A 13,880-nucleotide genomic window follows, 5' to 3' on the forward strand; every position below is an offset into this window, starting at 1 on the left:
GGTGGGCCTGCTCTTAACCCTTTTAACTTTTCACAGAAACTGCCATTTGGGGGTCCCCTGGCGAGGGGAAAAGATCATTATTATTATTATTATTTTTAATGACACACACACACACATATGTAGAGAGAGACAGAGAGAGAGAGTTAATGTATCCTTGTATTTGAATTGTGTTTATTTATTGTTTTTATTTAAACTGAATTTGTTTTTATTGCCTCTGACGTAATACCGTAGTTATTCCTGATAAAGTAAATTTCTTTTTTGGGGGGCGAGCCTCATGTTTTTTAAAAGTACTTCCACAACTAACTGAGCACATAAACAGTGGTAGGTAGTTCAGCTACATGGATGCTTTGGAAACTCCGTTGGTTATGGATGCTTGGATCAAAGCCAAGGCAAAAACTGGGAGTGAGGCCTTACACTTCAGTTTTAAGTTTACACGGAAAAACAAACCACGGAGAAATGGACGCAGCTTCAACTATAAACACAAAGACCCCGTGCAGTCAGCTGCACCCTCGTCTTCCTTTTGGCGAGCCCCCTCATCCCCCTCCCTCTGACCGCTTTGCATTCTGGGGAAAGTCGTTGCCATTCGACCTCTGTAGGGCCTGCGCGGACGCCGAGAGCAGAACCCAGAAGTTGATTATGCGTTTAAAACCTTTATTTATTTCCGCATAACCTGCATACTTTATCCAGGAGTCCAAAACACAAAATACATTCAGAATAAGAAATATATAATTAATTTTAAATATATACATATTAGTCTAAAGGGAATTTGTAAAGAAAGTGTAGATTCTAATTTATTAGGAAATGTCCGGAGAAAGAAACCGCAGGTCGCTGGCTTTCCGAGGTGGTGGATTAGCTGCAACCGGCTGCAGTGCCAGTGGCATCAGCAGTAGCAACAGTAACAGCGGGGAGGCCCAGGTCTGGCAAGAACGGAATTTAAACGGGAATAGACCAGAACAGGACGAGGAAGTGGACCAGGAAGAAAAAATATCGGCGCTGGAGGGAGTGGAGGACGGGGTATCGATCAGCGGTAGCACTGGGCCTGAAGCTGAAGAAGATGAGGCGGAAGGGGGCAATTGGGAAGCTGGGAATGGGGTTGATGAAGGGGTTGGCATCATAAGCGGTGACGGCAGGCTGTCTTTAGAAGGTGGCGATGATAGTCAAGGGGAAGGAGGCAGCTGGGGAGCTGGGAATGGCTTAGATGATGTAGACGGGGTCGGTTCAGGTAGCGGTAACACAGTACTAGGGGAGGACGATCGAGAAGGGTCTAACAGGGTAGATGGGGAGGAAACTGTGGGCAGGAAATCGGGGTTAGAGATGAGACCTCAGACCCTTCTCCAAAAGCACTGTCTGTTTCAGGGTTCCTGGCTACAGGAGTTCCCCTGGCTACATTTTTGCCAAGAGACGGGTCTCATGGCCTGCTCTTGGTGTCACAACACAGGGAGCAGCTGTAATGATGAGCTGGCCAAGGGAAGCCGGAATTATAAAAGGGCCTTGCTCCTTAGACATCACCTGTCCGCTGATCATAGGAAGAATGATCCGTCAAAACAGGTAAGTGTTGATTTGTAGAATACGTTGTAAAATGATGTTTACTGATTTGTACCACACGACTAATGCTATGAAGGCAATAACCAGCAGAATGTATTTTTTAACATTGATTAATGTATCACTAAGAAACGATGTTTACAGCGGAAAGCGTTTTTAATATTTTTATTACACAGCTTATATACCCTTAATTTTACACAGCACAATACCCTTAATTGGTCTTTTGATGTTTTAGATTAGAACGTAAAAAGCTATACTGACATTTAGTAGATATCGATGTTTAATGTACAGTTTTATTAAAATTCCCCTTTAGATCATCAGAGTGATAAAAGGCGACATGTCAGAATGCTTTTATTATGAGCTTTGCAGTGTTTTCTACTTGCTTGTTAATGAATTTTCTATTGCATGTAGTACTGAGTAACCTCTCGTGCAATGCAGATTTAAAAACTGCAAATATACTTTCTAAATGCAAGTGAATAATAGAAGAGGGTGGATTTGGAACATTAGATTTGTATAGCCGAGCACATGTAAACAGTGTTACATTGAGGTATTGCACTACTGACGAGTTATTTTTATAGACGCAATTTGGGAAAGTGGTATAACCCTGTTAACATCTAATTGCTTTAGTCATATGTTGGTTAACACAACTGGTATTAAATCTTTCAGCGTTAATATTTTATTGTATAGTTCAGTAAGTTTGTCATATAGTGTTAATACAAAGAAAATATCTTGGTAGATTCTCATAAGTGATGAGTGTTGTGCGTCTGCGCTTGTCATTATGACAATTGCTTGATTTTACAAACTAGCATCAGTGTAAATGTTTTTTTTTTTTTTGGTTTAGAGACCCGATTTTGGTTAATTCTTATTTTTAACCTACACAAATAGCGTTTATTGTGTGTTTGTTTTACTACTACATTTTTTTTTGTGTCATTTTAACAATAACAAAATACTATGTTGTCTGGTATTAAACAATATTGCATTACATATTCACGTATTTGGTCTTTTACTACACATTATAAGAAGGAGCATTTTTACATTTCACTAATAAAGTAGAACAATGTGGGGTGCTGAATCAATGTGAAAGCTGCAAAATGAATTTATTACACAATGCAATTAATGATAGGGTAATAGGTTAGAATTTGGTGATTTGATAAGGCTTATATTGTTTGTTTTATGAGTGTGCATCTAAAGCCCTGTTCACACTTGTATCGGTAAGATACTAGCACAGTTTGTTTCGGGATATTGACTATATACCTGTACGAAACCACTTTCTGACCTATCTGACTTTTCAATACTGGTACAGTACCGATACAGGTGCGATATACCTGTCCACATTCATGTATGTTTAAATCCGCAGTGTTCAGGTTCTGAACTCGTTTCCATGACGACTGCTGTCACATCTGTTAGAAATGTATATACCACAATGCTTTGCGCGCAGTGAGACGGAAGTCTCCATTGAAAATCAGCGGAGTCGAGTATCTTGTTAAATAGAATATCTTTTGAAACGCCCTTCTAATAAACTGCAATATTATTGACTGAAGCAGTTTTGAGTGAGGCTGGATTTTCATTGGTTAAAATATTAGTTTGTGCTCCCATTGGCTAGAAAGGTTGCAGTGTTTTCGGCACAGTGCGAGATTGACAGTGGAAGTTTGTCTATTTGTTGGGAAGTTTGCAGGGAAGTTAGTCTGGTTGATTGGAAATTTGCAGGTCTGTACAGCTTTTTGTATTAATGAATTGACAAATTAATTAATGAATTTAGATGAATTAACAAATACGTTTATGAATTACTGTATGAATTGACAAATTTATGGACGAATTGCTGGACAAATTGACCAATTAATGAAATGACAAACAATGGCTGGATAGTTTTGGCAATAGTTTTGACTCCATAAATAGCTCCGCAGCTGCTGGTTGACTGCATGTCTTCAGCAGAGACATTTTCACTTGCGGTCGCTGCTGCAGGCGAGTGACTTACTTCAGTCTCCCCCCTCGTCAACCCTTGTACTTTTCTCCCCTTTTGAGGAGAAAAAGGACTGTATTTTGACTGACCTTCAGTGGTCCGCTTTTTCGGTGATTAACAATGGTTAAATTTTAACATTTAAAAATTACTAATGCCGTCAGACGTTTTTGGAATTTTTTTTTTTTCTAAAGAACAAAATGGAAAGGTAAAATGCGGCATTTGTGAAACTTTGCTGAGCTTCTCCAGTAATACCACAAACCTGCAGGACCATTTAGTGAGGCTCCATCCAACGAAATATGACAATGAGTACTAAAAAACAAAATAACTACTACAGTGGCATCGTATTGTGGAAAGAAAATCGAGCCAAAAGCAAAAGAAATAAGACCTGATAGTGGATATTGATACACCGTGGAGGGAGCTGCATTTAAAAATCTGATAGCGACTCTTGCTCTGGGCTATGCAATTCCCTGTTGAAACATTTGCAGAGCAATGCCTTTATTTACGCAGGTAAATGGTCATACTGGGGCACTTTTTAATGGCGTGGCAAGTGTGCGGTGTGCAGGGCACAGTATAAACCTATGCATTCAGAACAGTTTGGAGGATGTTCGAGCCATACACACATTAGTGGGAACAGCAAGAAGACTGGTTGCACATTTTAAAAAAAGCGAGCTGGCAACGAGTGCTTTAAATAGAAAACAAACAGTAATGCTGAACACAGTAAATGCGCCACTAAAGTTAATACAGGATGTGCAAACAAGATGGAACACAGTATATGTTTTGACCGTCTGCTTGAGTTGAAGTGGCCAGTAACTGCAGTTTTGTCAAACTCTGATTTGACAAAGGTCTGATGCCGCTACTTTAGATGCTACTTTAGAACTACTGAGCAGTGGAAGCTAATGGCCAAGGTACCGCCTCTACTCAGAGAAATGAAAAGTTATTTACAAACCGCTAACCAAGATCATGCAACAGTCTTTTGACACAGGGGTTGTACCAACAGACTGGACAATTGCAAACGTAATACCGATCCACAAAAAGGGAGACAAAACCGAACCAGGTAACTACAGACCAATAAACCTGACTTCTATTATATGTAAACTTATAGAAACTATAATAAGATCTGAAATGGAAAATTACCTATATGGTAACCATATCCTGGGAGACAGTCAGCATGGTTTTAGGAAAGGGAGATCGTGTCTAACTAACCTGCTTGATTTTTTGGAGGATGCAACATCGACAATGGATAATTGCAAAGCATACGACATGGTTTATTTAGATTTCCAGACAGCTTTTGACAAAGTCCCGCATAAAAGATTAATTCTCAAACTGAACGCAGTAGGGATTCAAGGAAATGCATGCACGTGGATTAGGAAGTAGTTAACATGTAGAAAACAGAAAGTACTGATTAGAGGAGAAACCTCAAAATGGAGTGAGGTAACCAGTGGAGTACCACAGGGATCAGTAGTAGGTCCTCTGCTATTCCTAATCTACATTAATGATTTAGATTCCGGTATTGTAAGCAAACTTGTTAAATTTGCTGACAACACAAAAATAGGAGGAGTGGCAAACACAGTTGCAGCAGCAAAGGTCATTCAAAATGGTCTAGACAGCATTCAGAACTGGGCAGACAAATGGCAAATGACATTTAATAGAGAAAAGTGTAAAGTATTGCACTCAGGCAATACAAATGTGCATTATAAATATCATATGGAAGATACTGAAATTGAAGAAGGAATCTATGAAAAAGACCTAGGAGTTTATGTTGACTCAGAAATGTCTTCATCTAGACAATGTGGGGAAGCTATAAAAAAAGGCCAACAAGATGCTTGGATATATTGTGAGAAGTGTTGAATTTAAATCAAGGGAAGTAATGTTAAAACTTTACAATGCATTAGTAAGACCTCACCTAGAATATTGTGTTCAGTTCTGGTCACCTTGTTACAAAAAGGATATTGCTGCTCTAGAAAGAGTGCAAAGAAGAGCAACCAGAACTATCCCGGGTTTAAAAGGCATGTCGTATGCAGACAGGCTAAAAGAATTGAATCTATTCAGTCTTGAACAAAGAAGACTACGCGGCGATCTGATTCAAGCATTCAAAATTCTAAAAGGTATAGACCAGGGGTCACACATGAAGATTAGATAAAGGGGCATTCAGAACAGAAAATAGGCACTTTTTTACACAGAGAATTGTGAGGGTCTGGAACCAACTCCCCAGTAATGTTGTTGAAGCTGACACCATGGGATCCTTCAAGAAGCTGCTTGATGAGATTCTGGGATCAATAAGCTACTAACAACCAAACGAGCAAGATGGGCTGAATGGCCTCCTCTCATTTGTAAACTTTTCTTATGTTCTTATGTTCTTGTGTTGCAGACCATATCCCACAGAGAAAAAAAAAATAACTTGTTATTTTTTTCTTTTTTTTCAGTTAAAAAAGTAATTGAACCATTACCTAGTGTCCGTCCTCTTGACACTTAATGAATAATTTTGAAACAAAAATAGGGGACTCGGGTCAATAAATAAACAATCTAATAAAAACCTAAATTTCTTATTACATAGCTCAAACACATGCGATTATGAAAATGTAAATTATTAAAGCAAAGTTAGAATGTAAAATATATGTATATTACTGAGAATTATTAGGCATTTCCTCTTCCTCATGTAACTGGACTATGTCATAAGAAAGTTTACAAACGAGAGGAGGCCATTGGCCAGTCGAGAATAGGTGTAACAGAGAATCCAGCTGCAGAAGGCTGTTTTCAGGGTTTTTTTGTCCCTGGGCATTACACATCATTAGCAGTAGGAGACTGGAATAAACACTCCTTTATTGTTAACTATTGAACTTTTTGCTGCACAACATATTATTTTTATTATTATTATTTATTTATTAGCAGATGCCCTTATCCAGGGCGACTTATAATTATATTTCTGTTAATTAGCTTATCTTGTGTATATATAACATTTCACAGTATTATCAAAAGTTTAACCCATATGATAATAATAATAACAGTAATACTTGAAGCACTGCAGAGACTGGCATAACTCAGCACACTTAGAGACTATAATACTTAAATGTAATGATCTAGAAATCATGAGGATATTTTTATGCAAATTAAGCTATTTACAGTATAAAACATTAAACAAAATACATAAAATATAAAAAGCAACAACATAATGCATTATACATATGGCATATTATTTATATATTTAGTTACACAGTTGGCCAACGTGGAATAACCTGTGAGAGTTTATGGAATATTTGTAGACAATCAGTCTGCAAAGACAACTTTTCAGAGTCTGCTTTTGTAAAATATAAAATAAAAACACTGAAAATATTTGAGAGTTCCCACTTGATCACTATTCCTGTGTGAACTCAAATAAACAAACTGCAAATTCAAGAACTTTCCAGTCACTTCTGTAGAATCTCCATTTGTACTTTCTTTTGTAAATCTATCTGTGAGTGAGTGAACACATGCTTTTACTTTTAAATGAATATATTATAATTGTAAAACAACCAAGCTGGTTAAACTATAATGCTTATTATTAGGAGTTAAAGAATAAACCATGTGTAACATTAATAGATTTAAATGTAAACTAAATATATATTTACAATACAGTATTTTGATATGTCCAAGCAACAACTATATTCATGTTGTGTGTGTCACTGGGGTAAGTTATAAGTTGCCCAATATCAGCCCTATAGCCATTATGTGCTATTCATGCAGATTGGCACCTACAGTATTAAAAAAAAACTTTCCATTGGACCTCACTAATTTCACTGCAGATGTGTTGTACACATGTCCCGCTCGCATATGTCAAAGTATGAGATCATTTTACTGTAGTTTTTTTTTTTACTTACAGTAAGCCCAATATCAGCCCTATAGTCATTATATGCTATTTATGCAGATTTGCACCTACAGTAGTACAAAAACCTTCCACTGGACTGCACTAATTTCACTGCAGAGGTGTTGTACACCTTCTCTCATATGAAAGTATGAGATCATTTTACTGTGGCTTTTTTTTTTACTTACAGCAAGCCAAATATCAGCCCTATAGTTTCAGTATACGTAGTGGTCTGCATTTTTTGTTTTTATCTTTTAAAAAAAATTCCCAGGAATATTTCAGAGTTTATTTACATATATTACAGCAGGGATAAAATCGGTAAAAAATAGGGCTGGGCCAATGCATCGATCTATTGGTCAGTTGAATCATTGGAATAACCATCGATGGTTGGAAAAAAAAAAAATTGATCTCAGTTCATTAATAGGACTGTTTTTTTTTTATTAGGACTGGCAACATTTAAATCTACACTCTTATTCCTTTCCTTTGGTTCCTTTAAATAATAATAATAATACAAAAAAACTCCCAGCCCACTACGCAGCATGTACGTTTTCAGAGTAATAAGCGTGACAAAAAAAAAAAAAAAAAAAAAACCTAGAGAAGAGACTAAAGGTAGGCTGCATTTCAGGATCAGATTGTGCTTGTTAAATTGTGAATTTAATTGAATTTTAAATAATGCTGTCGGATGTTTTGGAAGTTTTTTTTTTTTTTTTTTACAAAAGAACAAACTGGAAAGGTAAAATGCGCTGTTTGTGGAGTTTTAATGAGCTTCTGTGGCAATACCACCAACCTGCGGGATCATTTAGTAAGACAGCACCCGACAAAATACGACAGCGTGAACACAAGTAAAAAACAAAAGGAAGCAACACCTTCAGTGACAGCTTATTTTGGAAATAAAGCGTAAGAGCAAAAGAAATAACAGGCCTCATAGTGGATATTGTCACACAAGATATCAGACCTGTCAGTATAGTAGAGGGAGCTGCGTTTAAAAATCTGATTGCGAATCTTGCTCAGGGCTGTGAAATGCCCTGTCAAAAGACAATCTCCAAATTCATTACTCTGGATTACTAACGTGCAAAGGAAAAGCTTAGACAGGATTTAAGTCAGGAGTATAATTCAATGTCCATCACTACCGATGTATGGACAAGCATGACACAAGAAGCGTTTTTAAGTCACCTTCCATTACATAAGCAAAACTTGAACTCGAGTCAAAAGTATAAGCGACACGAAAATTACATGAGACACACACAGCTGTGAATTTAGCAGAATCGATCAATTAGATAAACACAGAGTTTGAAGTGGCTACAAAAGTAATAGCTTGTGTTCATATCAATGCGGCCAATGTGTGCAGAGCAATGTTTTTTTTGGTAGCATGGCAAGTGTGAGCTGTGCAGGGCACAATACAAATCTCTGCATTCAGAAAAGCTTGGAGGATGTATGACAAGTCCATACGTTAGTGGTGGCAGCAGCAAGGAGACTGGTTGCACATTTTTAAGAGTGAGATGGCAACAAGTGCTTTAAATAGTAAACAAACAGAAAAAGCACCACTCAAGTTAATACAGGACGTACAAACAAGGTGGAACATGGTTTATTATATGTCTGAATGGCTTCTTGAATTAAAATAGCCAGTTATTGCCGTTTTGTCAAACCCAGATTTGACCAAAAAGTCTGACACAGCTACTTTAGATCTCACGACTGAGCAGTGGAAGCTAATGGCTGAGATACTACCTCTACTACAGCCATTCGAACTGGCCACAGTACTTTTGAGTACAGAGGAAAACATTACGGCACAGACTGACCTGAAGTTCCTGATGAAGAGGAGACACTGTCATCTTCAAATTTAACTGATTTGCTAATTCCAGTTACATGGAGTTTGAGAGATAAGCTAGTGTGTAATTTCTCAGCGATTTTGTTTACATCAGCTGAATGACCCAAGTAATGAGGTTATGCCGCTACTTTTTGTGTCATTTCTTGACCCCACGATTTCGCCATCTGGATTTCCTATCTGAACAGGCCAAAGCCCACGTGTCTGAAGCACTGTCTTCCAAACGAGTGAGGCTGGTGGAGGACAACCTCAAAAATGATGGAAATCGTGCCTGTACAAGTGAGTGCAGCACAGAGGACTTACCTGCTAAAAAGAAAACGAAGACCGAACAGCAATGGAATTGTTACTTCGTGGACGGCAACAAACACACACTACTTCCAAGGAAACCTTAATCCAACAAGAGATGATGATGCATCTGAAACTCCATTAAACATGGAAAAATAACCAGACACGCTTTCCCAACCTAGCAGCCTTGGCAAAGAGCATGTTAAGTATCCCTGCAACATCGGTCCCGAGCGAGCGTGTGTTCAGCAAAGCAGGGATGCTTGTGAACAAACTCCATTCTTCTTTGAAACCGGAGAATGTGGATGCCATAATATTTCTGAATAAAAACAGAAAATAAGCTCTGGAGAGGGCACAGACTTTGTTATGTTGGACTTGTAAATAGTTATTTTTGTGTTCCCCGTTTTGGAGTTTTTTTTTTTTCCTCTAATCAAGGTTGCTGTCAAGACTTAAGGTAAGACGATAATATTTTTAATGTTTTATTAACTTTTTGTGGGGAACCTCACCATGATAAGGTAATTGTGTCCTCGTTAGGGCAATTTCTTTCATCGGTGTGGACTGGGAGCTTCCATAGCACAGGGGTTGAATACTTATGCAAGTAAGATATTTCAGTTTTTTATTTTTCTTAAAAATATTTCCCAACATAAAACCAATGTCACCTTACAATAATTGATTTTGAGTTTCAGTGTTATAAAATAAAATATCAAACAGAACAAAATTTCAGTGTACCATTTGTAATTCAGTAATATGAGAGAATTGGTCAGGGGTCTGAATACTTTATTATTATTATTATTATTATTATTATTATTTATTTATTAGCAGACGCCCTTATCCAGGACGACTTACAATTGCAAGCAAATACAAATACAAATACATTCAAGTGTTATAGTGCAAGGCACTGTGTAATATATATATATATATATATATATAGTGAAAAGATTCCACCACTCACGGGGTCGTGCCCCTTTAACATTACGACCCAGCACAGAGAAATAGAGTTTTTAAGCGCGGTTGTGCTATTTGTAATTACACACCAAAACAAACACAAAATAAACAAACATCTAACTCCGGTTTGGAGCACTTACTATACAGGTAATTTCCCTGACTAACTTGCAGGACGGCTATGCCGTTTACCTGTCACCACAGAACATACTCTAACACAGCACTTGCTTCTTTTCTGACTGCTCGGAGACAGAGCACCTCTTCTGCCTCCTTCTACTCAACAGCCTTGAGCAGACTGACTGCTCCTCTTAAATACCCTGCACCTGGTCGCAATTCTCAATTACTGCCCAGGTGCAGGGGATAATTAAATAATAAAACAGTTAAATTAAACAAAAGAACAATTAACAGGTAAACTTTTGTAAACTTTCTTATGTTCTTAAAATACAGTACATGGCTAAATAATGTCTCTGTTCACACACACTCCGTAAACTAATAATAAAATGTATGGCTAAATAATAATAATAATAATAATAATAATAATAATAATAATAATAATGACTACAGCTAAATAATGTATTTGTTCTTTACATAATTTTTTTAATGTGATGGTACAGTAGTTATAAAAGTTAGCTCTGCCCAGCAAGCAAGCATGCACGCAAGCACGCACACACACGGACATGACGCAGTGAAAAAAAAACAAAAAACACTGCAGATGTACTCCGCACAAAAAAACTAATATAAAGTTGAAAAAAAAAAAAACCAGCAACAATATGGCTTATTCCAAGAGTGTAGATTAGCACTCTTGGAATTGTAAAACCAGAGATACTGGACCTCAGATCTGCTGTGCACTCAGTCGTAATGGCGCTGGCAGAATCAAAATAATATATGTCCCGCCCATCCTAGCCCTAAACCAATGGTATCATTATATGCCCAGTAGTCCTGGCTATAACCCACGCTTAAAAAAATAAATAAATAAATAAATTTAAAAAAAAACAAGTTTGCTGGTTGGATGGCTGAGATATGATGCGTTTTGTCATCGTAACATAAGAACATAAGAAAGTTTACAAACGAGAGGAGGCCATTCAGCCCATCTTGCTCGTTTGGTTGTTAGTAGCTTATTGATCCCAGAATCTCATCAAGCAGCTTCTTGAAGGATCCCAGGGTGTCAGCTTCAACAACATTACTGGGGAGTTGGTTCCAGACCCTCACAATTATCTGTGTAAAAAAGTGCCTCCTATTTTCTGTTCTGAATGCCCCTTTATCTAATCTCCATTTGTGACCCCTGGTCCTTGTTTCTTTTTTCAGGTTGAAAAAGTCCCCTGGGTCGACATTGTCTATACCTTTTAGGATTTTGAATGTTTGAATCAGATCACTGCATAGTCTTCTTTGTTCAAGACTGAATAGATTCAATTCTTTTAGCCTGTCTGCATACGACATGCCTTTTAAACCCGGGATAATTTTGGTTGCTCTTCTTCAGAATCTAAATCTTTAATGTAGATTAGGAATAGCAGATGACCTAATACTGATCCCTGTGGTACACCACTGGTTACCTCGCTCCATTTTGAGGTTTGTCCAGTTTTCTACCTGTTAACCACTCCCTAATCCAAGTGCATGCATTTCCTTGAATCCCCACTGCGTTCAGTTTGAGGATTAATCTTTTATGCAGGACTTTGTCAAAAGCTTACTGGAAATCTAAATAAACCATGTCATATGCTTGTCATAAGGCGTCCAGGTCCTGATGCATTAAAGCATCCCCAAACCATGACACTACCACCACCATGCTTGACCGTTGGTATGAGGTTCTTACTGTGGAATGCAGTGTTTGGTTCTCGCCAGACATAACGGGCCCATGTCGGCCAAAAAGTTCCACTTTTGACTCATCTGTCCATAGAACATTGTTCCAGAACTCTTGAGGATCATCCAGGTGCTTTTTGGCAAACTTGAGACGAGCATTCATGTTCTTCTTAGTGAGCAATGGTTTCAGCCTTGCTACTCTGCCATGAACACTGACCTTAGCCGAGGCAAGAGAGGCCTGCAGATCCCTGGATGTTGTTCTAGGGTTCTTTGTGACTTCCTGGACGATTTTACGCCTTGCTCTTGGAGAGACTTTGGCAGGACGGCCACTCCTGGGAAGATTCACTACTGTCCCAAACTTTCTCCATTTGAATATGGCTCTGACTGTGGTTCGGTGGAGCCCCAGAGCCTTAGAAATGGCGTTGTAATCCTTTCCAGACTGATAGGGATGAACAACTTTTTTCAGGAGGTCTTCAGGAATTTCTTTTGTTCATGGCATGATGTGCCTCTAGAACCTGTGTGCTGACAACTTCACTCTGATGGTTAGGGCCAAAGTTAGTCAGATTTATATTGGGCAGGGCTGGCCCAAATCAGGCCTGGTTGTTAACCAAAGTACTCAAACAGCTGATCCTAATTATCCCTTTAATTGGGTTGAGTTAACTGGGGGGGGGGGGGGGGGGGGGGGGGGGGGGGGGGGCGCAATAACTTTTTCACACCTGAAGATTGCATGTTTGATTACCTTGCACACCAAACAAATGAAAGAAGCACCAAACTTTGGTGTCATTTTTTCTATCAGACTCCCTCTACATACTACTACAACCCACAAAAAAATCTGACCAAATACAATGTGAAAAATGCAGAAAATCAGACGGGGCAAATACTTTTTCACGGCACTGTAGGTCATTTTCCATTTTGGATCTTATTATAGTTTTCATAAGTTTACATATAATAGAAGTCAGGCTTATTGGTCTATAGTTACCTGGTTCGGTTTTGTCTCCCTTTTTGTGGATCGGTATTACGTATGCAATTCTCCAGTCTGTCGGTACAACCCCTGTGTCGAGACTGTTGCATGATCTTGGTTAGCGGTTTGTAAATAACTTTTCATTTCTTTGAGTACTATTGGGAGAATCTCATCTGCCTCTGTTATGCTAAAGTTATTTAAAACTGGATAGGAACAGGTCGACATGTGGGGCATGTTGTCCATGTCCTCCTTTGTAAAAACTTGTGAAAAGTAATCATTTAATATATTTGCTATTTTTTTTTCTTCGTCTATGATTTTGCCATTTGTATTTCTTAGACATTTAACGTCCTCTTTGAATGTTCTCTTGCTGTTATAATATTGGAAAAACATTTTGGAATTGGTTTTAGCCCCCTTAGCAATGTTAATTTCTATTTCTCTCTTGGCCTTTCTAACTTCCTTTTTGACTTGTGTTTGCAGTTCCAAGTACTCTTTCTGTGTATTGTTTTTGTTCCCTTTTAAACGCTCTGTAAAGTGCCTTTTTTCGCTGAATTTTTTTTTTTTTAATTGAGCGATTAAACCATTTTGGCAATTTTTGTTTTAAATTTAGATTTGTCTACTTTTGGGATGTAATTGTTTTGTGCCTTTAGTACTACATTTAAAAAAAAACAGTCATCCTTTTTCTGTGGGTGTTTTTTTTCTATTTTACATCCGATCTGTTCATTTACATGCTCGCTCAGCT

General features: G+C 38.0%; 1 protein-coding gene across 2 annotated transcripts in view; it reads left to right on the forward strand.

Moving 5' to 3' along the window:
* Positions 1–506: 506 nt before the first annotated feature.
* zbtb10 (zinc finger and BTB domain containing 10) overlaps positions 507–13,880 on the forward strand; it is a 59,869-nt gene continuing 46,495 nt past the window's right edge. The window contains exon 1 of one of the 2 annotated variants that reach the window (XM_059013632.1): positions 507–1,548. In XM_059013632.1, the coding sequence (XP_058869615.1) occupies positions 802–1,548 (747 nt within the window). In that variant the 5' untranslated portion in view covers positions 507–801. The remainder of the gene's footprint in view (positions 1,549–13,880) is intronic. The other variant, XM_059013623.1, reaches the window with a different exon arrangement.

The sequence above is a fragment of the Acipenser ruthenus genome, chromosome 3 (assembly GCF_902713425.1).
Source record: "Acipenser ruthenus chromosome 3, fAciRut3.2 maternal haplotype, whole genome shotgun sequence".
In the NCBI taxonomy this organism is placed as follows: domain Eukaryota; kingdom Metazoa; phylum Chordata; class Actinopteri; order Acipenseriformes; family Acipenseridae; genus Acipenser; species Acipenser ruthenus.